The sequence below is a fragment of the Leopardus geoffroyi genome, chromosome C3 (assembly GCF_018350155.1).
Source record: "Leopardus geoffroyi isolate Oge1 chromosome C3, O.geoffroyi_Oge1_pat1.0, whole genome shotgun sequence".
In the NCBI taxonomy this organism is placed as follows: Eukaryota; Metazoa; Chordata; class Mammalia; order Carnivora; family Felidae; genus Leopardus; species Leopardus geoffroyi.
The window spans coordinates 32814578-32842107 of NC_059338.1; the positions used below are offsets into that span (position 1 = coordinate 32814578).

At 33.8% G+C, this 27530-nt stretch overlaps 1 protein-coding gene across 3 annotated transcripts in view; it reads left to right on the top strand.

Annotated features, from left to right (window-relative positions):
- Nucleotides 1-27530, top strand: part of DENND1B (DENN domain containing 1B) — a 268067-nt gene that overhangs the window by 209092 nt on the left and 31445 nt on the right. For all 3 annotated transcript variants that reach the window (XM_045456663.1, XM_045456662.1, XM_045456664.1), the window contains 5 exons: nucleotides 11718-11808; nucleotides 18595-18635; nucleotides 19566-19634; nucleotides 24159-24215; nucleotides 25039-25146. In XM_045456663.1, the coding sequence (XP_045312619.1) occupies nucleotides 11718-11808; nucleotides 18595-18635; nucleotides 19566-19634; nucleotides 24159-24215; nucleotides 25039-25146 (366 nt within the window). The remainder of the gene's footprint in view (nucleotides 1-11717; nucleotides 11809-18594; nucleotides 18636-19565; nucleotides 19635-24158; nucleotides 24216-25038; nucleotides 25147-27530) is intronic.

Genomic DNA, 27530 nt, shown 5'->3' on the forward strand with positions numbered 1-27530 from the left:
AAAAATTGTAACTTTATGGTGGAGAAGCCCAGCAGACCCCACCTTAACCAGATGATCAAGGTTAATGTCACCAGCAGTAGTAACATAAATTGACATTATGAACTCCCTGATGAGAGTCACTGTGGATACAACCACCCCTGTGGTATTCTTGCCAAAATATATAACCTCCATCTAATAATAAGTGTACATCAGACAAGCCCACATTGAGGAGCATTCTACAGTATGATTGGGCAGTACTCTCCAAAAGTGTCTAGATCCAAAGAAAGACTGATGAACCACAACTGGAAAAGACTGGATTAGATCCTGGAATAAAAAGAAGACCGTTGTAGAAAAACCACTGTAACCTAAGTATAGTCTGTAGATTATTTAGTAGTATTATAACTACTGTAACTATGTCAATTTCTTGCTTTTGATAAATGTGCCATGGTTATGTAAGATGTTATCATTAGGGGAAGTTGGGTGAAGGTTATGTGGGAACTCTCCATTCTGTTTTTGCATTCCTGTAAACCTAAAACTATTTCAAAATAAAAATTTTAAACAGATTCTTAAAAAAAATGCCAATAGGACACTCACATTAAGGTATCTTAATATTTTCTTAACAGAGTCTCTTTCATGTCACTATTATTATCCTTTGTGTTACGGTTTCTCCTGAGAGGATAGCTTTTGTTACAGGCATAATGAAAAGAATCCTTGCTCTATTCCTCTTTAATGTACCTTTCTTGTATACGTATTTTTGTATTTGTGATATACTTTCTATTTTTTCCCTCCTTTTTTTTCTAGGCTATTTCTTCAGTGTCCTTTAGAGTCACAGTTATCTCCCACCTCTCCCCTAATGTTATAGTCCCCTCTTTATCCTTAGACGTCTCAGATATCTCCCTGGGGGTTCTTATGTAAGACCACACTGCATTAGTTACCTTTATGTGATAAGTCCCCAGCACATCTTTATCACAGAGTCACTGTGTGTAGTCACATAAATGTAAATGTATATGTGTGTTTGCATAGTATATATCTTCATGATTATGTGTATATACATATACATACTCACACCCATACATACACATACCTCACCCATATACATACATGCATCTGTACATGTACACACATACATGCCCCTCCTGCATCCTTTCTTTTGGGAACTAGTGCTACTGTGTTGCCTAAACCAGATAATGAGGAGTCTTCTTTTCCCATGTGTTCACTGCTGAACTTTCTTGCATCCAGTTTCCAGTTGTTTACTATGTTCCATTGATTGATCTTTCTAAATATTGCTTAGATTGTTTTATTCTCTCTCATTTCAATGTCAATGACTTATGTTGGATAACTGATAACTGTTTTTAGCCACCGTAAGCTATCCTCCATTCTATATTAACAATTGTTCTTTCTGAAAAGCAAATCTTGTATTTTTCCTATTATATTTAGGATAAAGTTCAAACCCCTAGCCTGGCACACAAAATCCTTCTTCCCCTTTTGTCTGGAATACCTGTCCAGATGCCTTTGCTACAGCCATTCTAAGTGATTTACTATTAAGTCTCTGAAAACGATTTCATGTCTTCATGAACAGCCCACATTGAGGGGCATTCTACAATACAATACGATTGAGCAGTACTCTCCAGAAGTGTATAGATCACCAGTGGCAAGGAAAGACTGATGAGTTACAAATGGAAAAGATAAGATTAGAGCCTGGGAATAAAACAAGACATTAGTAGAAAAACCAGTGTAACCTGAATACAGTCTGCAGATTATTTAATAGCACTATATCTATGTTAATTTCTTACTTCTGAAAAAAAAATAACTTGGATTGTAATAGATGCTTAACAAAGAGCGAGCGAGTAAAGGACAGTAATTATGAAGAAATGAAAATAACATTTGTTGAACCTGATCTATGAACTTAGATTGTAATCCAGGTTAATTTGTTTGGCTTTCTCAAGTTGTAAGCTCTGTAAAGACAAGGATCATTGTTTTCTATCCTAATATTTAATACATGATAGACATTAATATTGTCAAATAAATAAAAACTGTTGAGTGACTCCTTGTTATAAGGAATAGATATGAAAATGTCTTGACAGTTTTGATGGAAGAGCTTATAAAATTGATTATAATGACGCTAATTTAGGGATAATACAAAACTTGTAGGAGTCAAGTGTTACTGTCAAATAACTGTCAAGTTACTGTCAAGTGTTACCGAATGGTGTCTGTAACTTAAACGTGGAGTCACATAACGGTGTAGGGTGTAGAAATGAAAATTCAGTGACATCCAGTGTACTCTGTATACTTTGTGTTATGGCCCACTTTCTCTGACTTATAAGATATTGAATAAAAGGAGTGAGTCAAAGGGTGCCTGGGTGCTCAGTGGGTTAAGCGTCTGACTTTGGCTCAGGTCATGATCTCATGGTTTGTGAGTTCAAGCCCCGCGTCGGGCTCTGTGCTGACAGCTCAGAGCCTGGAGCCTGCTTCGGATTGTGTGTCTCCCTCTCTCTCTCTGCCTCTCCCCCACTCACATTCTGTCTCTCACTCTCTCAAAAATAAATAAACATTAAAAAATTTTTAAAAAGGAGTGAGTCAAAAGCCATGTCTTCCTTTTATGTCAGCTAGCGATTTTGGAAGATTTTAGAAAGCTTTTAACGTAAGTAATAGAATCCTATGAATTTCTACATCCTTAAAGGAAGCATGAAGGTACTTATGTATGGTATGTAATCTATAGCTAAGATCAACGTATGCATTACTACTAAAGATTCAATAGGTTTGGAGTATTTGGAAACATTTGATATGTGAATTGTTGGGAGATGGTAATTGTATGATGCACGTATTTCATAACATGAAAAAATAATAAAACAATGTGGCATAGGAAAGATATGGAGACTTACTGTCAGGAGGAAGAAATACACAAGGGGAGATAGCTTATCAGGACAAGGTTATATATACATATATATATATATATATATATATATATATACATATACATATATATATGTGTGTATATATATATATATATACATATATATATATATATGTGTGTGTATATATATATATGTGTATATATATATATGTATATATATAGCATCCTTTGCTAACTTATTTTAATTAGTATTTTAAAAAGTGTTTCTCTAAATGGGGTCTCAAATGATCAGCATCAGTTTACCAATAAAAATGGATATTCTTGAGTCTCATCTTCAAAATGTCTGATTCAAGATGCCTGGATTAAAACCCAGGAATCTACATTATTAATGAGGTGCCATAACAATATATACACTAAAGTTTTGGGAACAGTCCTCTAATTATTCTGTATTCCCTCAAGTCAGCAGTATAACTTGAGTGTCTACTATATTTGAGGTAGTGTTCTGGGTGTTAAGATATATTGGAGAACAAGGAAAAATAGAATTATCTGACTTTGTGAATCTTTTATTTTTAGTAGGTAGAGGACAGACAATAGATAAATTATGTGGAGTGTTCAAAGATTAAGTACTATGGAAAAGTAAATAGAACAGGAAGGGGGGTCCTATTGGGGGTAAGGGTGGAATTTAAAATAGTGTAGATTTTCATGGAATATGTGGCATTTGAACAACTACCTGAAAGGTGGTCAAAGAGAGAAGCAGAGAGGAAGATTTGGAAAGCTGTTGCTGTAATCTTGGTGAGAAGTGATGGCATTTAAGAACTGGCTCAGGAAAGAGGATAACAGCTGAAGTCAGATTATGGATCCAATTTGAAGATAAAGTCAGTGGATATTCTGAAAGATTTAATATGAAATGCGAGAAAGAAGACTCACAGGTGTTTCCATGATTTCTTGTCTAAGAAACTGGTAGAATAGCTGTCATTCTACTGAAATGGGGAAGATTATGGGCAGGAAATATTTTGGTTAGAAGAAGGAGTTCAGTTTGGGCCATATTAGGCTTGAGATGTCTATTAGACATCCAACTAGGATTTTGGTTAGCAAGTGGATAAGTAAGGCAGAGGAGAAAATTATACTAGAGATAGAAATTTGGGCGTCATCAGCATGGAGAGAACTTAAAGTCATTAGACTGGAGACCAAGTGAAATTATCAAAGGAGTGGCTATAAAGAGAAATGGCAAGAGGCCCATGGACTGGAAAATAGCAGAAGGCAATGGTGAAGGAGGCCAAGGGAGAGTGAGTGACTAGTGATGTAGGAGAGAATTCAGAGCAGTAGAGAAAGAATACCAAAGAAGAAGGGATCAACACTGTCAAAGTCTTGTGACAAGTGAATAAAAATAAGGATCTGGAGTTGACCAGTGAATTCAGTAATGTGGAGACCTGATGACCTCAGCAAGCGCAAGTTTGCTGAAATGGTGAGGCAGAAATTGTGGCTGAAGCATGGGAGAAGAAGTGAAGATAAAAATACTCACAGCTCTTTTGAGATTTACTGTAAAGCGCAATGCAGAAATGGGCATGGCTAGAGAAGTAAATGGGGTCGAGGAGAAATAACATGTGTGTGGAGCCTGGTGGGGTGATCTGGTAGATACAGAAAGCTATATTCAGGAAAACGGAAAAATTGTTAGTGGCGTTGGTCGTTGTGAGGAGCAGTTAACTCCATGCACAACAGGACAGAAGGCACAGACAGGGAGAGGACAGGGCGAAGGGCCTGGGCACGTGTGCTGCTTGGAGCTTGCAGAATTTCTCTCTTAATGGCTTCAGTTTGTTTGTTTGTTTGCTTTTCTTACATGTAATTAGGAAGCACGATCAGCTGAGAGGGAATGGGAGAAGTGGTTGGGTATTTAAGGAGGGGGAAAATACGAAGTGAGAGAGTGAATGGACTCGAGAAAAAACAGAAGTGTCTGGCATCATTCAGAGCACGTTGGGAATGGCAGGTTATGACTTTAAAATGAGAGTGGTCATCATGGTTGTCTGGGTTTTCTCTCAATACCCAGAGCTTCCTACAGACCTACTGATTACATGCATGCTCCTGCACCCGGGCGTTATTTATGCCGGTGGCTCCCTTTTCCTGGGATTGTCTTCTCCCATAAACTATGTGGCCTGCTTCCTCACTGCTTTCAAGTCTTAACTCAGATGTCACCTTCATCATAATATCTGCCCTGACCACACTGTTTAAGATTGGAAGTTCCTTGCCCCAAACTCCCCAACCTTCCTTATGCAATTCTATCTTACTGTCCGACATTCATCACCTTCTAACACGCTACGTAATGTATTACCTTTTTTTATTTCATGCTTTCACTCCCCTTTTCCCCCACTAAATATTTAAGCATCACAAAAGATTTTTTTGTTATTGAATTATAATTGACATACAATATTAGTTGCAGATGTACAAGATAGAGATTCAGTATTTTTATATATTATGAAATGATAATGATAGGTCTAGTCCCCAACTGTCCCCATACAGAGTCATTACAATACTATTGACTATATTCTCTATGCTGTTCTTTACATCCTTGTGACTTATTTATTTGATTACTGGAAGTTTGTACTGAATCCCTTTACCTGTCTCACCCATGCTCCCACCCCCTTTTCCTCTGGCAGCAAGCAGTTTGTTCTCTGTATCTGAGTCTGTGTCTGTTTTGTTTTGTTTTGTTCATGTGTTTTGCTTTTTTAGATTCCGCATATAAGTGAAATCATACAGCACTTGTCTTTCTCTTATTTCACTTAGCACAATACCCTCTAGGTCTATCCATGTTGCAACAAATAGCCATATTTCATACATTTTATGGCTGAGTAATATTCTGTTGTATATATACACACCACATAGTCTTTATCCGTTCATCTATCAATGGACACCTAGGTCACTTTCATATCTTGGCTGTTGTCATAATGAATATAGGGGTACACACATCTTTTTGAATTAGTGTTTTCATTTTCTTTGAATAAATACCCAAAAATATTTCTTTCAGTAAATATCCAGAATTGCTGGACAGTATGGTAGTTCTGTTGTTAATTTTTTTGAGGAACCTCCATACTGTTAGCGGCTGTACCAATTTATATTCCCACCCACAGAGCACAAGGGTTTCCTTTCATCCACATCCTCACCGACACTTCTTGTTTCTTGGGTTTTTTTTTTTTTTGATAATAGACATTTTGACAGTTTTGAAATACCTTGTCTTGATGTTCATTTCCCTGATGATTCATAATACTGAGCATCTTTTCAAATACCTATTGTCCATCTGCGTGTCTTCTTTGTAAAAATGTCTATTCCGGTCCTCTACCCATTTTAAAAAACATTTTTTTTGTTATTGAGTTGTATGAGATCTTTATATAATTTGGGTATCAGTCTTTTATCTGTTAATATCATATGCTAATATCTTCTTCCATTCCATAGGTTGTCTTTCAATTTGTTGATGGTTTCCTTCACTGTGCAAAAGATTCTTGGTTTGACATAGTCCTGTTTGTTGATTTTTGCTTTTATTGCCCTTGCCTGAGGAGACATACAGGTCTATCTCAAGAAACCAGAAAGTCTCAAATTAAACAATCTAAGTTTAAAGGAACTAGAAAAAAGAACAAAGTCCAAAGTTAGTAGAGGGAAGGAAATAATAAAGATCAGAGAGGAAATAAATGAAAATAAAGACTTTAGAAAAAACATTAGAAAAGATCAATGAAACTAAGACCTGGTTCTTTGAAAAGATAAATGAAATACTAACCTTCAGTAGGCTCATCAAGAAAAAAAGAGAGCTCACGGGGGCTTGAATTTTTGTCTTTTTTTTTTCATTTCTGTATTTCAGGCATGTAGAAAAGTACCTGGCCTGTAGTAAACATTGAATTATATTGAATTAATGATTGAATTAATTAATGGTATTGAATGATATTGAATTAATTATATTGAATTGAATGATTAAATTAATTAATTCTATGGTTTGGTGGTCATGAAGTTTAACTGACTTCATTTTGTTGCAAATTATTTAAAGCCTATCTGTTGATATATCCTGGAGGATACAGTTGTTCCATTAATGTTGTTTTAAATTATCAGTTCTAATAATAAATTGCACTGAATGGGTTTTTTATACTCTTCAAAGTGTTTTCCTGTTCATTATACCATGGTAGTGTAATTTAGTATTTTTACAGTTTTATTTACCTAATATTTGAAATGGAATAAAAATAACGGTTTATTTCTGTTTCCTCATGTGCTTAATTCTCTAGGTTTAGCTCTAAACTGACCCACCTTATTCCCATTTGTTGTCGCAGTTTGTGTTTATATATAGCTACTAACTGAATGCCTTGCATCTAGCAGGTGTCTATAGATATCTGTTGACTTAATTTATTGTAACACTTTAGTGTAGTTTTCACTAACCTGTCAAGGTTTACTGAGCATTTATAAGAAGAAATATTTAAATTAGACTACTTATTCTTTTTTAGCCCTAAAGCATTATATAGAAGAGAGATTTTAAAGATCCGCTAGAAATTAATGTATTTGAAGCATAATTTTTTACTGTATGTAAATGTTTTCTCCAAATTGCTAAGGATTTCTGATTCATTAAAAATGTATTTTTCTCTAGCTCTCAAGCCTTTGTTATACTGGTTATCTTACATTTGTGCCCAAGAAGAGTTTCTAATACGAGATAAATTTTGAAATATGTTAATTTTTCCTCCAGGCTGAAAAAGGAATTGGGGAGTATAGATTTGTTTACTGGGATGCTCCAGTGCCTCTGCTGCTTTGCTTCAGTAACAAGACTGTCACGTTAGCACAAAAAACAGCACTTCATTGCCACTTCCCCAGCCTGGTAAAGAATTGCACCACCGACCCTCTGCCCCCAGAACAGTGTTTTTTTTTGAGCTCCTTTAAAGTCAAAATCTTTAAAAATCATATAAGAATATTAAAATTTAATTATTGTCATCCTCAGAGTGTTGATGGATTGATGGCAATTAAATATTTATGTAACATATGTCTAGACCACTAAAGGCATTTAGAACACTGACCGATTAATAGCATAACTTGTTTTTGGTTTTTAGATTAAATGCCAGAAATGCACGGACTGGTGAAGAATTAAAGACCTGTGAAAAGCATACAATTTGTCTCATAGAGGAAAGATACATTGTCTACTGGCCATATATTTAAGTTTACTCTGTGAATCTGATCAGAACATATTCTTTATATATACATCAGATTCACAGACTATATATATAGTTATATATATTTGTATATACATATATTTATATATATATATATATATATATTTGTAAAGAAGCTTACCATTAAGTCTACTCTTCATATTTTGTTGCATTTTTTTTAACGTTTATTTATTTTTGAGACAGAGAGAGACAGAGCATGAACGGGGGAAGGGCAGAGAGAGAGGGAGACACAGAATCAGAAGCAGGCTCCAGGCTCTGAGCCATCAGCCCCCAGAGCCCGACGCGGGGCTCGAACTCACGGACCGCGAGATTGTGACCTGAGCTGAAGTCAGATGCTTAACCGACTGAGCCACCCAGGGGCCCCTATTTTGTTGCATTTTTAAAACCTTTATTTTATATTGAATTATATTTTAAAAATCAATGTGGTGAATGTCCATTTTCATTTAACAATATTATTAACTGAAGCCTACTTAAAACAATAGATAATTTCTTTAAATGGACTTGGATTTCATATTAAGATGGTTATTTGAAGGTCAGAACACTTTGAAAAAGCTTAGCAATTACAGTATCACAAAGAGTAGCAGGAAGTAGTTTTGCTACTTAAAACATTTATCTTATAACCTGTCACACTACTTTAAGATTGGGTCATAAGGGGACACCCAGGTGGTTCAGTCAGTTAAGTGTCGGACTCTTGATTCGGCTCAGGTCATGATCTGAGTTGAGCCCCACATTGGGCTCTCTGCTGTCAGCATGGAACCTGCTTCGGATCCTTTCTGTCTCTCACTCTGCCCTTTCCCTGATCTCTCTCTCTCTCTCTCTCTCTCTCTCTCAAAAATAAACATTAAAAAAAAAAAGATTGTGTCCTAAGGACTAATAAAATTCTTGCAATAATTGATGATTTGGAGGGAATATTATTACTGATCTTGATAATTATGTATATCCTTATTTTAATAAATTTTATCTACTTATAATTTATAAGAAAATTGTGGAATCTGTGCTATGGAATTATGTCTATGATTTTTTTGAGATTTCCAATTATGTTATTTATGATTTGGTGTGATTATTTAGCATGTTTAGTTTTAGGTTTTAATTTTCACTTTTGGAATGAAAAGCAAAATATTAAGATTTATGTAAAAAGCATCATCTTAATGCAAACTCTTAAATTCCTTTAAAAATCTACTTGCAACCTAATGTTATGTTTTATCTGCGGCACTTTCATTGTTATTAACAGTGTTACTTGTCATTACTTGCAATTCCAAACCAATTCTTCCAAAACTAACAATTACAAAGATACGTGTTTACTATTTTATGGGTAACTACTAGCCAAGCGACAGTTTACAGCACATTATTGAGTCATAACTTTCCAACAGATAATATTTTTAGTTCAAAATTACTTCTCTGCAAAAGTAGCTAAAAATGCTCTTATCGTTTTTAACTTACTATGAAATCCTCCAAAGTTACTAGAACGGAGTGACCATGGACCCACTCCACTTGAGAAAAAAGAAAAAAGGTGTTATTGGTTGTTGAATTAAAAATAGAAAAAGGAATTTAGAGAACTGTTGCCTTCAGCATTTTTCTCCATTAATACCACTTCTCAGCTTACTCCTCGGTGTCTGTATTTGGGTGTACATATATAGAATATATATGTACAAAATCCATCTTTTATTTTAAAAACAAACATTTTCATGAAAGATAAGTGTCTGTCACTGACAGGATTGTTTGCAGAGTCAGTGATAACACGTGGCATTTTACCAAGTGATTAATTTTTATTGGCTCGATTCACAAGTTCAGTAACACGAAGTAGTTACTCATGCTCGAAAATGCATAATCAGTAAATAGTTTGGGGATTTATCTCTTTTTAGACGTTGAACTGTTCCACTCAAACGAAAATGGATGGATTATTTCTAGTAAACATAAAAATGAAAACCTTTTAAAAAGTCTTGTAGTCTTAATCTTTTAAAGCAAATTAAGTCCCTTAAAAGGATGTCTTACTTTGTGCCATTCGTCAGTAATGTATTACTTAAAATTTATCATTTTGCTTCACCTTATTTTTTTCACAACGATACTTAGTCCATCAAACTAGACCACTATAGTTTGATTTATAATGTTATGTTGAAAATCTGTGAAAGTCAAATTTTGCAAGCATTTTAAACCACTTTATTTTCAAATTAACCATTTATTATATGTAGCAGTACATTGTTACCACCTTTTATCTCAAGATAGAATGAAATGAATGAAATGCATAATTCTATATGTTGTAATTAGTTACCTTTAAAATCGTGTAAATATAGGACTGTTCACAATGTTCGGTATAGTTCAGTCTTTCAGCAGACATTCATTTCAAACTATATGGTAAGCATTTGCCAGATATTAAAGATACACACATGAGACAGACAGTGATCCTGTAAACTTGGAAATTAATAGTGATTGAAAGGTGATGGTGGTCGTGGGAAAAATGGATTTTAGTATTTAACATTTATTCTGTGCCTGCAGTCTGGGTACTTCGTATTGTTTCATTTAACCCTTACAAAACACTAGAAGATATTTATTATTATTCCCATTTTATAGAGGGGAAACAGAGACTCAGAGACAAGTTTCCCAAGATCATAAAGCTAGTAAGTGGCAGGGATGTGATGTAAGCCTTTCATTCTCCAAACTCCATGTTCATATTTGTTGATACTATCGGAAATTTTTTGAACGCCAAGCATAACGAGACTAAAAATGGGTAATCTGTGGTACCTAGCTCTCAAAATTTTCTAATTTTTATGAAAGCAATTTATACTAAAAAAAAAAAGCTATGACTATATATCCTTTTAGTCTATGTCTATTTAAACCCATCTTGCCACCTCTTGGGTCAAAATTAATCTGTAATAATATAAAAGTAGTTAAACCAAATTTTGAACTGGAAACTGTTGATTCATTTGTGTCTTAATTTTGGTCTGTAAGAGATTTCTGTTCCAAAGTCTTTTAACTGGTGTAACTTACTGCTATTAAATAGTTAAACCATTAAATGTTAAATTGCTGCCTGAGGAAAACTGTATTGCTCTATAGAACTCAGTTTTGTTCATTTAAATAGAAAACTGTAGTTTTTTTTTTAAACTAGAACAGAGTGTGAGAATTTTTTTTAAAAGTCAAGGTACTTTATTTTAATTTGACTAAATTTAAAATTTCCAGGATAAAAAAAAATTGTAGCCAGGATTAATTCCAGCATGAAAATGAACATTTTATATTAGTCTCCAAATCTTCAAGTCTACGCTTCAGACATCATTTAAATCTTTCTTATGGTTACCCTTTGTCTCTTATGCAAGGGAGGCTTAAAGATACTTTACCTTCATTATGAATGGAGAAACCTCAAAACATTTGTAATATTTTTTTATAATCCAAGAAAGAGAAATTTCAGATGCCATAGATCAACAAAATAGAAAGTAACCAAATGCCAGTAAATAGTACATTCTTTTTCTTATTAATGAAGTAAGAGTCTGTACTGTACATTTTTTATTTAATAAATTAGCTGTTATTTATTGAGTGCCTGCTATTTCAATGTTTGAGAGTTTTCTGGTCATGTACATGTAGATGTGTGTATACATGTACATATATGTGCATATGAGTGTCTGATATGAATCTTTTGATATAAGTAAAAATTTAATCCTATGAAGAAAGTGAAAATTAACATATTTGACACTTTTTAATTTCAGTTTATTGATGGTCGACTGGCAAAATTAAATGCAGGACGGGGTTTCTCTGATGTATTTGAAGAGGAAATCACTTCAGGTGGCTTTTGTGGAGGTAAAGACTAGTTTCAGTATGATTATCCATTTTCTGAGTAGCGATTGCCTTGATTTTTGCTCCTGTATCTGATACAATCTACTTCATAAACAGTTGTATTTTCTTAAACATATAATGTTTTAGATACATTTTTTTCATCTTATAAGAGCTGTGGTATTAACTTATTTCATTATTCAAGGTGTTAAGATGGTCTCATGAATTGGTAATTGTTTTCTTGGATAATCTCTTAATAGTAGTAGAACTAAATGTCACTGAAATGCAATTAGTTTATATCTTCCTTTAGTATTCTCCGCTAAAAAACCCACAGTGCTGGCTAATACTAAGTAAGAATAAAAGAACTGGGATTATAGTTGAAATATTAGATTGTAATATAATATAAAACAAAAGATTTGAATACCACAGCTGCTTTTACATTTTAAGTGAGTGTGTTGTTATAGAAGCCTTTACCTTTTTTTTGCTTTGCAGAACACTGCAGCATGAGGAAAAGACTTTTCAGTTTACCATCCCATGTGCTTACACTTGTCACTGTAAAAAGTGCTCACTAACAAATGGAAGGCGTCGTATTATTTTGTATGTGTGAAACATAAGTTAGGTGATATTGCATTTTTATTTAATGTAATGAAACTTGATATAATTAGTTACACTATTTGATATGTAAGTATTCAAACAACGTTGTAATTTCTAGGCAGTTAATGACTTACGAACTGGTACTTTGTACGTGATTGCTCCAGTATATAGTCCTGACTCTGGCAGAGAATTTTGCTGGAGTCCTTGAAATGTCATATGCATTCACTCAGCCAGTATTTGTGCTAAGTATTTACTATGTGCTAGGCACTGTTCTAGAGAACAGGGTGAACCAAACAAACAACAGTCTCTGGTGTGTTCATTTTCAGCTGGCATAATAGTAATTTTTTCTATTTATTTGTAGGTTTAATTTGGGAAAAAAATGTCTTTATGTGTGAATACATAGTTGCTAGAATTGAAAAATAAAACATGAAAAGACGTAGTAATAAGTACTCCTCTACACATTTGCCAAAATGCGATTTTATTCTCAAATAAGATTTATTTTTGCTCCATAAAAATACACAAAACGTTGAGATAACTTGCTCGTAAAGAGAGGTCCAGATGAACTAAGCATATGGATCTTCCTCTGGTGTAAGTACAGCATTTCATTGGAAGCATTTAGCTTCGGGAAAAACTTAGTTTACTTGACTCAGCAAGTCAACCAAGTGTGGAATCATTCAGCTGCTTGCTTCCCTCAGCTCATGGGTAAAAATTTAGCTTCAATGGAACTTTTGTGTTAAAATAAGGCTTTTTTACTTTTCAACTCAGACAAGCAAAATATTGTCAGCTCATGGACAAATTGCTTGAGGCATCTATTCAGTATTTATATAACTGCTGTCTCATTATTTTTATGACCCGTGGGGCTAGTATCTTCTATGGAATTGAAGATGACATCTTGTGACAGTAATGGGTAGAACTATGATCGTTTTGTATAGTTAAATTCTGTAGTCTTAACCATTGGTCCAGATTCCTCTGTAATAGAATAGAATAGAAGGTAGATGGGTTTTCTGGTGTGAGAGGGGTTACTAACATTGTTCAATAAAGGTCTTATGGTTTAAAAAGAATGGAACATTGATCGCCAGCTGGCATCTGACTTAGAGACTGCTATATTTTCAGTACAATTTCATGCCAACCACTTTATTGTCCCTCAAAATTAAAAAGGTTTTGAACACTTATTTTAGTTTGGTGGGAGGGTGGGCAATACTGATTCAAAAGGAAAGCGTAGTTCAACAAATATTAATTTCAATGTGTACAGCAAGAAAGTATATTAAAAATTGTGCCTAGCTATTAAGTATTATTTTTATTATTATATTTTAGGTTATTATTTTAGAGATACAGAGAGCTTATTCTTAGTATAAAATAAAGCACAATTTATTAGGACTTGAAATAAAAATGTGAATAATCTAATAAAAATTAGTAATGTTTTTATAAACGATGATATATATATGAAAGAACATTAGACATTTGTCATGTAGACTGCATTTGTAAGAAATAAGATGTCTTTATCATGATATTGAACTATTTTTCCAAGAAGTAAATGGTTATAACTGCCGCTTCTCTCATAGTAATAATTATAATTGTTCCTACTTATTGAATATTAATATGTGACAGAATCTCTTACAAGAGCTCTACAAACTTGATCTCATTTAATCCTCACAGCACCTACGAAATAGTTTGATTACCTATCCCTGTTTTATGAGGGCACTTATCTCAGTAATTTGCTCAAGGTCACACAGCTAGTAGTGCTAGAATCTGAACTCAACATGTATCTGTCTGGCTTCCGAGCTCTTGCTTTAATAACTATAATATATTGCTTTCTTATGATAAGAGATCTTCTTAATTAGAAGACATTCAGTAAACAAGAGTAGTACTCAAGCCTTCTCTACTGTGATTGGATAGAAGTAAAATTCCTGTCTCTTGATTATCTGTTGAAGATTTTTGAAACATAAAGCCCTAAGAAAGATCACCGTAAGAGAAATTGACATTCATTAAAGCTGAAGAAAAAATTATGTTCCTTTAAGCAAAAATAGGGAATTTCAGAGAAGCATCTAATTTCTCCCCTTTCTGTGTCATTGCAACGGCTAGTTGCATGCTAGTATATGTGGTTATGATAAAGTTAATATGAGCGTGGTGGAACCGTGTAATTATTGAATTACACATTCAATCTAGATTCACATTGAATCTAGAACTATGGTTAAAGACTGAAATGCATACAGATTTCCAAAATCTGTTTGCTATCCTGTGAGTCCCTGTGGTCAGGACTGTGAAGAAATCCCTGTTACTCCCAATTGTTTTTCATGAGACCTTTGTAGAACATTCAACCTTAAGAGGAAAGTAATGTAAATATCAGGAAGTATGTAAAGGGAAGAGTATCCATGGAGGCTAAAAGGTAATAAAAGGGGACATAAGTAGAACAGAGGATGCAGTAAAACACAGATATTGGTCTATGAAAAAGTAGCTAAGGAATACTGAGTAGTTAAGAACATGGAGGTGGTTTTTTGTATTTTTTTTCATTTAAAATAAGACTAGTTTTTAAATCCCCTTCCAATTATTTAAACTTAAAAAATAGAAATATTTTCAGATTGATTTTATATAGAAGCATGTAGTTATTCTTCATTAGTAGCATTTGTCTCTTAATTACTTTCTGATATATTTCTGATCAGTCTTTTATTTATATAGTAGTATTTCTTTTTTTTTTTTTTTTTTTTTTTTATTGACTAAGGCATCGGAGGAATTTGAAGAGATGGTAGGTGATCTTCAGTTTTAGTGACATTTTCCAGGCTTCACTGAACAATTTAGGTCAATTTATATACTTTTTGAACAGTAACTACAAATTACTGGAATTCAAACAAATACATTTGAAGATGAAGTCTTTGCACAAGGGGGAAACAAAGATATTTTGTCCTTGAGTGTGAGAAAATCACTGGTATGATGAATGAGAACAATGTTAAGAATTTCCTCAATAACACTTATTATTTCCATAATCCATTTACTTTAATGGAAAGACTCAGAGAGATTTCTGGCATTCACATTAATTTTTTTGAGAAGAAAAACTGCCTCAAAAACATTTTTAAAGAATAATGTGCCTGTCTCATAAATTTTGTAGAAATAGAAGCTTTCAATCTGAAAGGCACTAAATTTAAAGAAACAAATATCATAATTTTTTTTTAAGTTTTATTTATTTATTTTTGGGAGAGAGGGCAACAGACACACAAGAAGGGGAGGAGTAGAGAGAGAATCCAAAGCAGCCTCCAGGTTCTGAGAAAAGCCCAACATCAGGCTTGAACTCATAAACCATGAGATCATGACGCGAGCCGAAGTCAGACACTTAAGTGACTGAGCCACCCAGGCGCCCCTCTTTTTAAAAATTTTAAATAGGAATACCTAAATTGTACCACATGTTTCCCTACCATTTTAAGTAGTTTATTTGGGGACTTCCTGTTTTCCCCGTGCATATAATTCTGGATTATTATTGGTGATTCTGTCAACTGTTTCTTCTCAAAGTATCAGCTTTGAGCAGCCCCTTTTCCTTTCTAGTGTAATTACTTTGAACTGATACAGAAGAAATCTCTATATATCTTAAGTTTTATCATATTTTATTTAGCAGTCTAAGAGGTAGAATTTCTGGGCTGAAGGACTATTTAACCAGGAATTCAAATACCCGGATTCTTATTATTCCTCAGTTGCTATCTTTGTGACCTAGGGCCACCTCAGAACCTTCAGTTTCCTCATTTGGCCAGTTATTGCAATAAAACTTGTATGTATGGTGTGTCTGTGATATGCTAGGTACTATACTAAGTAACATTGTAGCAACCAGGTTAAGGACTGGTCCCAAATAGCATAGTTTACAAAGATACAGTGGACTTGAGCCCCCTGATCTATTGGACTCCTCATTGAACTGTGCTTGGAATGTGCTGCTTAAGACACTACCTGCTTTGCCTATTTTAGAGTACAAAAACACAGCTCAAATAAGGTAATGTACGTAAAAACATTTAGTGGCCTGTGAAGAGCTGAATATGAGCTATTTTTATTCCTCACAACTCTAAATAAGATACTCTTCTCTAACTGCGCTGAAGTTTTCTGCTAGCTATTTTCTTTGTAGTTTGGAGCCTTTAAAAAATTGTTTTCTGGATGACAAGTATTCCAAAATGCTAAATAGTTATCACGTAGAAGTTAGTGTTTCTCTTTCCACTTTCTTAAATTCATTTTGGGAAGAGAATGAAAATAAAACTCTTCCCAGAATACTATAAGTGATAACCAGCCCTTAAATATGTGATTTCTACCCAACCATTTATAGTAGAGAAGTTAAAAATATATGAACTGATGAGAACTTTGAATAGGTAAGTGTATATGAACAATCTGGATATAGTTATATTGTTTACTTTTTTTGTTAATAAAATCTCCTTAGAAATAAATACAATACAAATACAATAACTTGAATTTTTGTCATTTTGCAAGTGAAATATGATTTCAAAAAAATTGTTCAGGCCAAATACCACCTGGAACTCATAGGTTTTGAACAGTGCACATTTCACTTACACAGACTATTTTAAGTAGACACTTTTTGCTATAATCATTTCACAAAATTAGAAAAAAAATATTATTTTGCCATATATTTTCTTCCAGTTAAGTGCCGTGCTGAGTCGTAAGCGATGTTTTTAGCAATGGGGGTTGTTTCTTGATTTTTTTTTTTAAAGTAGAGAAAGACTTTAATTATAGGAGTAATTTTAGAGCTGAACACATTTTGCCTGATGTTGGTTAGGAATGCAAAGAGAACAGCTGGAAATAAATTCTTGGGCTGGAATCATTCTACCTCTGTTTTATGACAGCAAGGTAATGAATTTTTTAAAAGGACACAACTATACACAAGTGGAGAACATGTATGGTGACAGATTTAACCAGATCGATTGTGGTGATCATTTCCCAATGTATCGAATCATTGTGCTCTGTATCTGAAGCTGATATAATGTTATATCTAAGTTATACCTCCATTAAAAAAAGAAGAGACCTTAATCTTTTTTAGGGATTCTTTGTACCAGATAGTCTTTGAATTGCCATGTTTTTTAAGCATTTAAATGAAGAAGGTACATGAAATCTAAGTCAGTTGATATAAAACATTAGTTGAGATTGTGTTCTTTTTTTTGCCTTCTAATCCCATTTTATTGATTAAATTATCATACTTGGAACCAAATATATGATTACTAGGTTTTTAGAACTGGTTTTAAGGAGTCCACCTGTGATGAGCACCAAGTGTTGTACGGAAGTGTTGAATCACTATATTGTACACCTGAAACTACTATTACGCTGTATGTTAACTGACTGGAATTTGAATAAAAATTTTTAAAAAAAGAATTGGTCAGCATTTGAACTTTCTAATAACCACAATGCCCTGTAGACTAAAACCTTCGTTTGTTTTATATTTCCTTGGGTACTATATTTTCAACCTTGGATTTACAACTAGAGAGTATCTACAGAACTATGACTGTAGTTTAATTGCATTAAAGTAAAATTTGCTATCAATTAATGTTGATATTTAAAAACTATAGAATATTTTGTCTTCAAGGTTCTTTGCATTTTTTAAAGCAATGTTTATTTATTTATTCTGAGAGACAAAGAGAGGGAGAAAGATTAAGAATCCCAAGCAGGCTCTGTGCTGTCAGCACAGAGCTCAACGTGGGGCTTGAACTCCTGAACCATGAGATCATGACCTGAGCTGAAACCAAGAGTTGGATGCTTAACCAACTGAGCCACCCAGTCGCCCCTGGTTTTTTGCATTTTTTAATCCCTTTTTAGTTTTTTCTTTCTCTGTGCACTTGCAATATTATTTTTAAGTGAACCTAATTGCATAAAAGAGGCAAACTTTTTAAAGACAACATAGACATAAAACACAAAATATGGTATAAAAGACATAGGAACCTTGGATTTTAAAAGAGACAGCATATTTTTCCTCTCTGAATACAATATTAAAACGAAAGAAGATAGAGTGTTTTGACATATTACCTTCATATGTGACTAAAGAAAACCGTGTCTATTCTTGGAAATGCTAATTACCATGTTTCTAAGAATTAGAGCAGTTTATTCTACAATACTATTGCATTTTTCACAACATTGCAGATAAACAAAATTTGTTAAAATCCTGGAAGTATTAGTTCTTGATGAATTTTAGTTGATGGATATATTTTAGATCAAATAGTCCTGACATCTTATTTTTATATATTCCAGGGAACCCGAGGTCATACCAACAGTGGGTGCATACAGTCAAGGTAATGATAACCCTTCACCACTTCTTCCTCCTTCACTCAAAATATATGGAGAAATGTTCACTAAAAGGATGCTGCTTATACTTATGCTATTTATTAGCAATATTTAAAATGTTTGTATATTTTGTCACATTTTAAATATTTTTATTTTATGCTATTATAATTTGATATTCATAATTTTAAAATGGAAAGCTTTTGTTCAGAGATAAATGGCTTGTTTTGAAAATCAAGATGTTTTTGTCACTTTATATTATATCCTAGAACAAAGGAATTAGAAGGAGAAATAGGATTTGAGAGGAGTTTTATCATTTCTGGTAATGTGTTTTGTTAATACGATTTTATTAAATGTAAAACTCACCTCCAGAGATTTAGACTGTATTGCCCAACCTTAAAACAGTTGATAAACAGTTTGAGTGTATTTCTTTTTTTTTAATGTTTATTTATTCTTGATGGAGAGAGACAGACAGACAGACAGAATCTGAATCAGGCTCCAGGCTCTGAGCTGTCAGCACAGAGCCTGATGCGCTCGAACTCATGAACCGCGAGATCATGACCTGAACCAAAGTCGGATGCTTAACAGACTGAGCCACCCCGGTGCCCAGATTATATTTCTTTCTTATCAAGTTTTAACTACATACCTATGATGGGTCCTATTGCTCTAGTCTGCCTAAACTGCAAAGATGAAATGATTTTTAAATCATGTATTATACCAACTAAAGGAATGGAGTAGAGGGTTTACATTTTATCCGAAATGACCATATATGGTATATGAAAGCTTGAAAAGGCTAAATCTGAAGTAACTTCTATACGTCTTTGTTTAATTTGTAAGGAAACCTCTTTTTCTGTGCTATTAATAATGCTTTGTTTTCAGGTTAATCTGGTTTTAAAAATTTTGGAAATACATTTTTGGTTTGTTTGTTTGTTTGTTTGCAGAGAGGAGGTGCACTGTTTAACACAGCAATGACCAAAGCAACTCCAGCTGTACGGACAGCATATAAATTTGTAAGTGTTCTTATTGATAAAATTTTACATTTTCCTAGCTAACAGACATGTAAATCTAGAATACCTCCCATTTTTTTTCTTTCTTTACAAAAAAAAGTTTTTTTAATGTTTATTTGATTTTGAGAGAGAGAGAGAGACAGAGCATGAGTGGGAGCAGGGGTGGGGGGGCAGAGATATTGGGAGACACAGAATCCGAAGCAGGTTCCAAGCTCTGAGCAGTCAGACCAGAGCTTGATGCGGGGCTCAAACCCACAAACTGTGAAATCGTGACCTGAGCCAAAGTCAGACACTTAACCAACTGAGCCACTGAGGGACCCCCCATTTTTTCTCTAAAAAAACTTTTTAAAAAATTTATGGAGTTAATATTGATCAAAGTGAATTCAGTTATTGAAATTATTATGTAGAAAGGATATTCCCTTCATGTAATTTAAAACCAATTCTTCATTTTATTTCAAAGCAATCAGGAAAATTGTGCACTCAAATTGCAACAGTCCCTAATGAAGTGCCATTTTTAGAGATTTGACTTTTTAATTTATTGACATATTTTAAATTCTCATTGTATACTGAGGTTCAAATAGAAGAAAAAAACAGAAAATTAGGGTAAGTTCTTTTCCCTCAAAGATGCTTGACTCTCCATAATTAAAATTCTTCAGTGATTCTCCATGGCTTATAATAAAATAAAAACAGCTGTATCAATAGCAATAACAATAAACAATTAATAAAATTAAAATCTCTTTAATATGTTAACTAAGACCCTCAAGACCTAACCCCTTTTGTGTCCTGTTTCAATTCACCCCAATTCCCCGAGCTTACCCTCTCTCTCCAGATCCTGAGTGCTCCTCATTTCATGAATGCAAGATTTTCTCTTCTGCCTCTGTTCTTACACAATCCATTTCCACTACTTGGGACATTTATTTCTGGGTTTTGTCCACCGGGTAAACACTAATTCATCCTATAAGACTTAGTTTAGGCATTAGTTGTTTCCCTGAGAAAACATTTTCCAACCCCACATTCACAGGGTTTATATACCTCCCAGGTCCTCATATGACCTTCAGACATACCTCTGTTTCAGCACAGGTTTTCCTGTGGGCATCTTCATCTCTAATATTAGACTAGAGCTACTTGAGGTAGGAGCTAGTAGATTGGTATTCAATGAAGTAATTTTTTAAATGCCACAGGTCATGTATATTTGATATTTCTAAAAAATATTCAGGGCAGTAGTTTTGATTTTATAAGAATTTATCTTCAAATGCTTTCTCAGTAAAGGAAATGATACGATTGAATTAGCAATGGAATAATGTATTTTAATAAGCGTAGAACTTACATTCTTTCTGTGATGTACAATTATGACAAATACGTGTAGCCACCATTATTGTTTAAAAAAAGTCAGTTTCAAAGATTACATTTTATAGTAGCACAGCTAATCTACAGAGTTGATTCAAAAATATGGTGCCAAAATTCTGAACTATTTGAAGCCTTATCATAAAAATAAAAGTAGGAAGGTTTCATCATTTTGCCTTGGAAACATCAGCCTCTGCCTTTTGGTTGATTGTTTCATGGCTTTTCTGGAAAACCTCTCTGTGTATATCACTCTATTTCACTATAATACTGGTGGTTTGATTTATATACAGTTTTGAAGAGATTTTAATTTTTTACAATGAAGTAGCACTTGGCTGCCATGTGAAACATCAGACTAGCCTTGTTTTTCACATTCATTTAAGATTCTAAAAAAGGTTTCCCAGTCAAGTGCCCTTCATTTAATTCCTTGAGCAAACACTTGAAGTTTTTCCTCAGGCTCAGAGAAAATGTATTGTATTATTTTGCTAAGTATGTGCTTCTCTCCTTAATTTCACTCATATTTTCCCACAAAAACCCAGAAATAAAGCAAACATATTTAAAACTTCATTCATTATTCATATTTCTATCTTTCTAATCAGTATTTTATTTTTTTGCTGAGAACGCTCTTCTGCAGAAGAGTCAAATGTTTCCAGATTAAAAATTGTGCTCTCTGAAAGATTATTCCCTAAATTGATTTCAGGCAATTTAAGGTCTTCAGAATATACCTAATCACTTTCTTTTATTTATCTTATGATCTTGTGATCATGTTGTACATGAATCAAGAAGTCAAAGAGATTTGGGACAAGAAAGCCAATTTGTGACTTTCGTAGTTGTATCTAAAACTCATCTTTCCAGGCTGCTCATATTCTGAAATATGAACTCTTGAAATTCCTCCTTTGACCACAAATTACTATGAACAAAACTCCCAATCTCTCTTATATGGGTTTAACAGAATTTATTTACTTGTGTTTCTATAGATAGTAAAGTTTTAAAAAAGGAACCGTGTTTTAAACTTTCATTCATTCAGTAAATTGTTTGAGTACCTCCCATGAAGAAGGCCTTATGCTGGTTATTTGAGTTAGAGCAGTGAGTGTGGCAGGTACTGGGAGGGGGAGAGGTACTGTTCCTGCTAATTTCATGTTTGTATCACTGTTACTTTGCTCTGTACTTTGCATGTACTACAAAGGAGCTGAATATGTTTTGTTGAAGGAGATAATGACTTTGTCCTATACTTAGGACAGTTTTTCTGTACTTGAAACATTTTTTTCTATGCTATGTGTTTTATACTTTTATTTTTCTGTGCTTAGAGGGGCTATAAAGAAAACTAGAATTAACAGATACACTTTCTTAGAAATCTAAAAAATAACAGTAAAGTGAATACATAATTGATTTGGCTAAAAGCATTTCTGAGTCAACTTTCTTGTTAGGTTTTTGTATCTTAAATTATTAGCCAAAGCCATTTGCTGGGTGCTTCTCTGTAAAGAATACTTGTTTATTGGTAAGTTTCACCTTGGTAGATTGAAAAGGATAGAGCCTGTACCCCATCTTCCAGATCATCTGAAAGAGGTCAGTGGAGGAGGGTAGGACAAGAGATGCGTAAGGGAATCAGTCCATGAATTACAGAACCATGACTGACACTAGATTCAACTCTGTATACTGAAGAGCTTCTGAAAAGATTAGTGTGAATCAAGTGGATTTTGAAAGGTTAGAGAATATTTAGGTAAATTAGAATATGACAAAATGTGAGCAAATATGGATAAAAATTCTAGAAGATAGAGACAGGCACATTTTCTTGGTAATTTTTCCTTTTTACCTAATGAGAATGTAGGGATTAATACAGGACCCTTTAAATAGATTCAGAGGCTTTAACAATAAAACAATGTGAAAATGCTTTATTAATTCCAAAGAACCATGGGAATATAATTTAGTGTTATTTGGCGTTTTAGGTTATCTTTTACTATGTGTAGCATGTTTTGATTTTGCCTCATATACAATGAAGAAATAATTGTTTAGTTGAGTTCAAGACATTTCTTGAGCAGTTACTATATGCCAAATATTATATTAGGTACTACAGATATTATCCGGAAAGAAATGAGAGCCTTCCCCTAAATGAACTTGGGAAGACATGTATTCACTCTTCCTAGAAGTAATTCAGGAAGCAGGATGGTTTGGTAGGAGCAAGAATATTGGAATTGGAAAGTCTTCAGTCTGTATGACCTCAGTTTCCATGTCTATAGAATGAGACTTGTAATGCCTTTTCTTGTGTGAGGCTTAGATTCAGTAGATATATTTTAAAAACTTTAGTTCTTCCTTCTCCTATCTGATGGGGAGAAGTTGGACTCAGGAGTTAAATAGACCCAGATCTGGAATGAGGCTATGCAGACCGATCTCCTCTGAGTCACTTTCCTTATCTGTAAAAATGTCATAATAATTGTCCTAACTTCATAGATTTGTAGTGATTAAATGAGCTGATACATGTTAGGTACCCCGCACATGATCAAATACTGAGGAAACACAACATAAATGTGAATTTCCTTTCTTTTCGTCCGTGGCCACTCTGGGAATTTCCAGTGGAACAAAGGCCAAGGCCAGTTGTCTTTAGTTAAATTATATCCCACAGGAATCACATCAGGACCTGAGACGCTCAAATACTGGAGCCAGATTCCCTATGGAACATGAAGATAGCATCTTTTGTTAAGTGGCTTTTAATTTATGCCGGAAAAACTGTACATGAAATAGCCATAACTTTAAAATAGCTCTGCTAATAAAAACGTGTGTCTGCCTGTAAAAGCACTTCAGTAAAGCTTTGTAAAGTTGCCCGTTTCCTTAAAGTCCAAACATTTGCCCAAATAACCTGCTGCTGTGCTTTGTCCTTTCACCACCAGTTAATCACAATTGCAAATTAAGACTGGGCTGTGTTTTCTATAGCTTAGGAGGCAAACTAGGCTAAATGTTAGCCTTTGTATGGTACTAGTATGCAAATAGAGACTAATCGCGTTTTCACTAATTTAGATATAGTAGTAAGTGGTATGGTTTCCCTGAAGAATTAAGACTTTTAGATTATAATTTGTTCTTTTTCTAAATAATATGAAGTTAGCAAGTTTCATGGAGTGTGATCTCATCTACTAACTCTTTAAGTGGTAATAGAACCATGCTGAGCCAGACACTTGCGTTACCTTTTTCTAGGCAAAAAATCATGCAAAGCAGGGAATAAAGGAAGTGAAGAGTAAGCTAAAACATAAGGTACGTCATATTCTTTTCATTCTTCCTTGATTCTTGCATTAGTTTGAAGCTCATACTTTACAAATCACATGAGATTTATGTTTTTAATGATGTTTGAAATATGCTTAGCCCTTTGTTCAAGAATGTATTTTTCATAACAAGCCCTCTGGCAACTATCTGCCATTCTGTATGCATCCACTGAATAATCTCTTTATTGTTTGCATATTTTATCACAGAACAACGGAGATCTTCAAAGATGCTTTAACAGGATGTATGTTTTCATAAAGTTGATTGCCTTGATATCACAATTGAAATTCTTGCTTCAAGCTGAGAATTTCTTTAAAAAGATGATCTTTGGTGCAGAATCAAGCCAGGAATGCCATCATTTGGCTTTATAGGAACTTTCTAACTGTAGCTACTTTAATTTGAAGCATGTTCTTAATTTATAAAAGATTGTGTTTGAAGATATGTATTTGAATCTATGAATATTGCATGTATATGAATATTTATGTGTATGTATATGTGTTTTCAATTTGATTACATATTATATCTTTACAGATTTTGTCAGTTGTTTTGAATATCTACCTTTGAAGAACAAATACTACTTGAAACTTCCATTTTTGTGATGGAGAGTAAATAATAGCTTTTATTCATGTTATTCAAAAGAGATTAATTTAGAAATCATTAATGCATAATATATAAAAGTGCATTTTCTTCTGAAATAGAGTTTTTAAACTTACATTTGAAGCATTATTTTGGTATTTGCATCTATATCGGATGGTTTATCTAAAAGGAATAAAAGGAGTATTTTAAAATAATTCCTTGTATATTTCTTCATGTGTAGGAAAATGAAGAAGATTATGGGACCTGTTCTGGTTCTGTACAATATACACCAGTTTACACATTACACAATGAAAAGGGAGGAAATCTAGAAAAGCGTAAGCTTGCCCAGGTAAGGTTATTTACCCTTATGTCTCCAAATTCTAAAAGTATGTAATTCTGATTCATTCTTTAAGAACGATTTTGGACCCATTAATTTTTTTTTTTATCATATGATATGAAAACCCTGCATTTACAGTCAAGATGAGTAGGTGGCATCTGGGCAGGCTGCAAGAGTATTAGGAATCAGTTGTTCCAGATACCAGTCTCTACCTACTTTATTATGTTCTCACAGAGCTCTCCAGTAAGGGGACAGAGGCAAGCATGTGATTGTCTTAGAGTGTGAACAGTTTGATGCGGAGGAGGAAATCACAGATTTCTACTATAGAAGTAAAATGAAACTCATACATGGGGATTTTACCATTAAAATAATCTATATAAATTAGAACATAAAGTAATGTGTCTGGTTTTTCTAAAGTCAGATAATTTGTTTGCTATAAATATTTAAAGCTTCTGCTTATATGCTGATATTATGTAAAGTACTGTCCTGAAGAGGGAAAGTGTTCAGAATTAAAGCTATGCGTGTCTCTGATTTTGCCTCATAAGTATGTTTCTGAAGGTTTAAATGATACAAAATGTGTATACACCAAATCATATTTTAAGTGGCCTTAGAAAACTAGCTTTTAAAAAGAATCCTCAACTGGATTATAGTTTATTTATTCTGGTCACTGAAGCTTACAGACAAGAGAGCTGATAGCCAGAATGGTCACATCACTTACCCTAAGACTCATAACAGGTTAGTGGCAGAGTGCGATGAGAACCCATCTCCAGTAGTCACTTAGCTTTCCTGGATCTGCGGACGCTGCAGGAGTAGAGATGGCCTTAAAGTGCTTCTACGTGTCATTAGGGATGGAGAAACAGTCAGTGAAGCTGTGTGGAAACTTTCACCTTTGTAAAGAAAACTTATCCGTGTGATCATTCAGCACCCACTGTGTACCAGTCACTATTCTAGGTGTTCTAGGAGAAACAAAACACATCTCTGCCTTTGTGGGTCCTTTTTTATACCATTCTAAGTGCCTTCTCTATGCTGTATCCATTTATAAGCTTATGTTTTTATATATCAGTATTGCTTAATTGCAGCGTATTGATAGTAAATGCTGATCGTATGACTTAAAATAAGCCCTTCAATAAAGTAATAATTCCACAAGCATGGAGACCTTCTCTGGCTACTACTGTTAACTGGAAAACATGTATCGACCTGTAAACTAATGATAGATTTGCAATCAGTAGCTCTATTTTTCTTCCCTCACTAGTATGTTCAATCCCTATTGGTTCTCAAGCTTCAGCATCTTAAAAACTTCTGCAAAATGTTTATTGCCTTAACATTGGAGCATTTAGGTTATATTTACTATCGTGGATAGATTTTTGTGTGAAAACCAGTGGGATCTTTGTTACTTATAGGATGCTTTACGATAGAAAGAAAACACTTGAATTAGAGAAACGTCTGTCCTAAATGTTAGTTTTAAGTTAGGAAAACTATCTGTAGCTCCTCATTAAAAATTTTAAATCTTCCTTTCTTTAACATGGCAGCATATTTCTATGATAATTAAATTATAAAATATATTACATATTTATGGTTTTCTGTGTTTTCTGTTAATTCCTAGACAGACAATTTCCGATAGAGAAAACTGTATTAAGGAAGCCTTACAGGATAATAGGTTACATTCATCACATACTTATCCTGAATTGTCATGGCCATCATTTATTATAAAATCATTAACTCAACTATCTGTATTCATCAATAAGCATTTTGTGGTTTTCAGGTGAATATGCTAAATGATGACTCTAATAGGAATTAAGAGAAGTAGGGCTTATTGTTTTAAGAATTATAATAGACTTTTCTTATTTGGTTAACAGAAATTTGTTAAACCAAAATGTTTAGATGGATTATGCAGGTGCTGCTAATGTCTGAATAACAATCTTTACTTTTCAAGTGGTCTGAGTTTTAGTCAGTGTGTATTCTCCATATATATACATGTGTTCCATTATATAAATAGGTGTATATATCCATGTATATATATTTTAGCAGCTGAATTTATTAAGAGTCCATACTCCCAATCATTTGTACCCAGTAATACTTATCATAATTTAATGTTTTGTCTTTGCTTGTATTCAGGTATAGGAATGTATGTAGCCCTCTGGTAGGACTGGAGCTAGAAAATGGAAAAATCAAGGAAGAATATCAGCCCTTCCTACCCTTTACCTCCTAACCTGCTTCTCTCTATCTCTCCCTGGCTTGTTCTTCTCTCTGCATAGCTGTCCTTTGTGCATTCTGTAGATTGTCTTTCTCAGCTCCTCCATGAGCCTGACATTGAGCTTGCAAGGCCCTTGGTTCAAACAGATGCTAGGAATGGGCCACAATGCCCACAGCCAATTCCTTTTGGAAGACTGTCAACA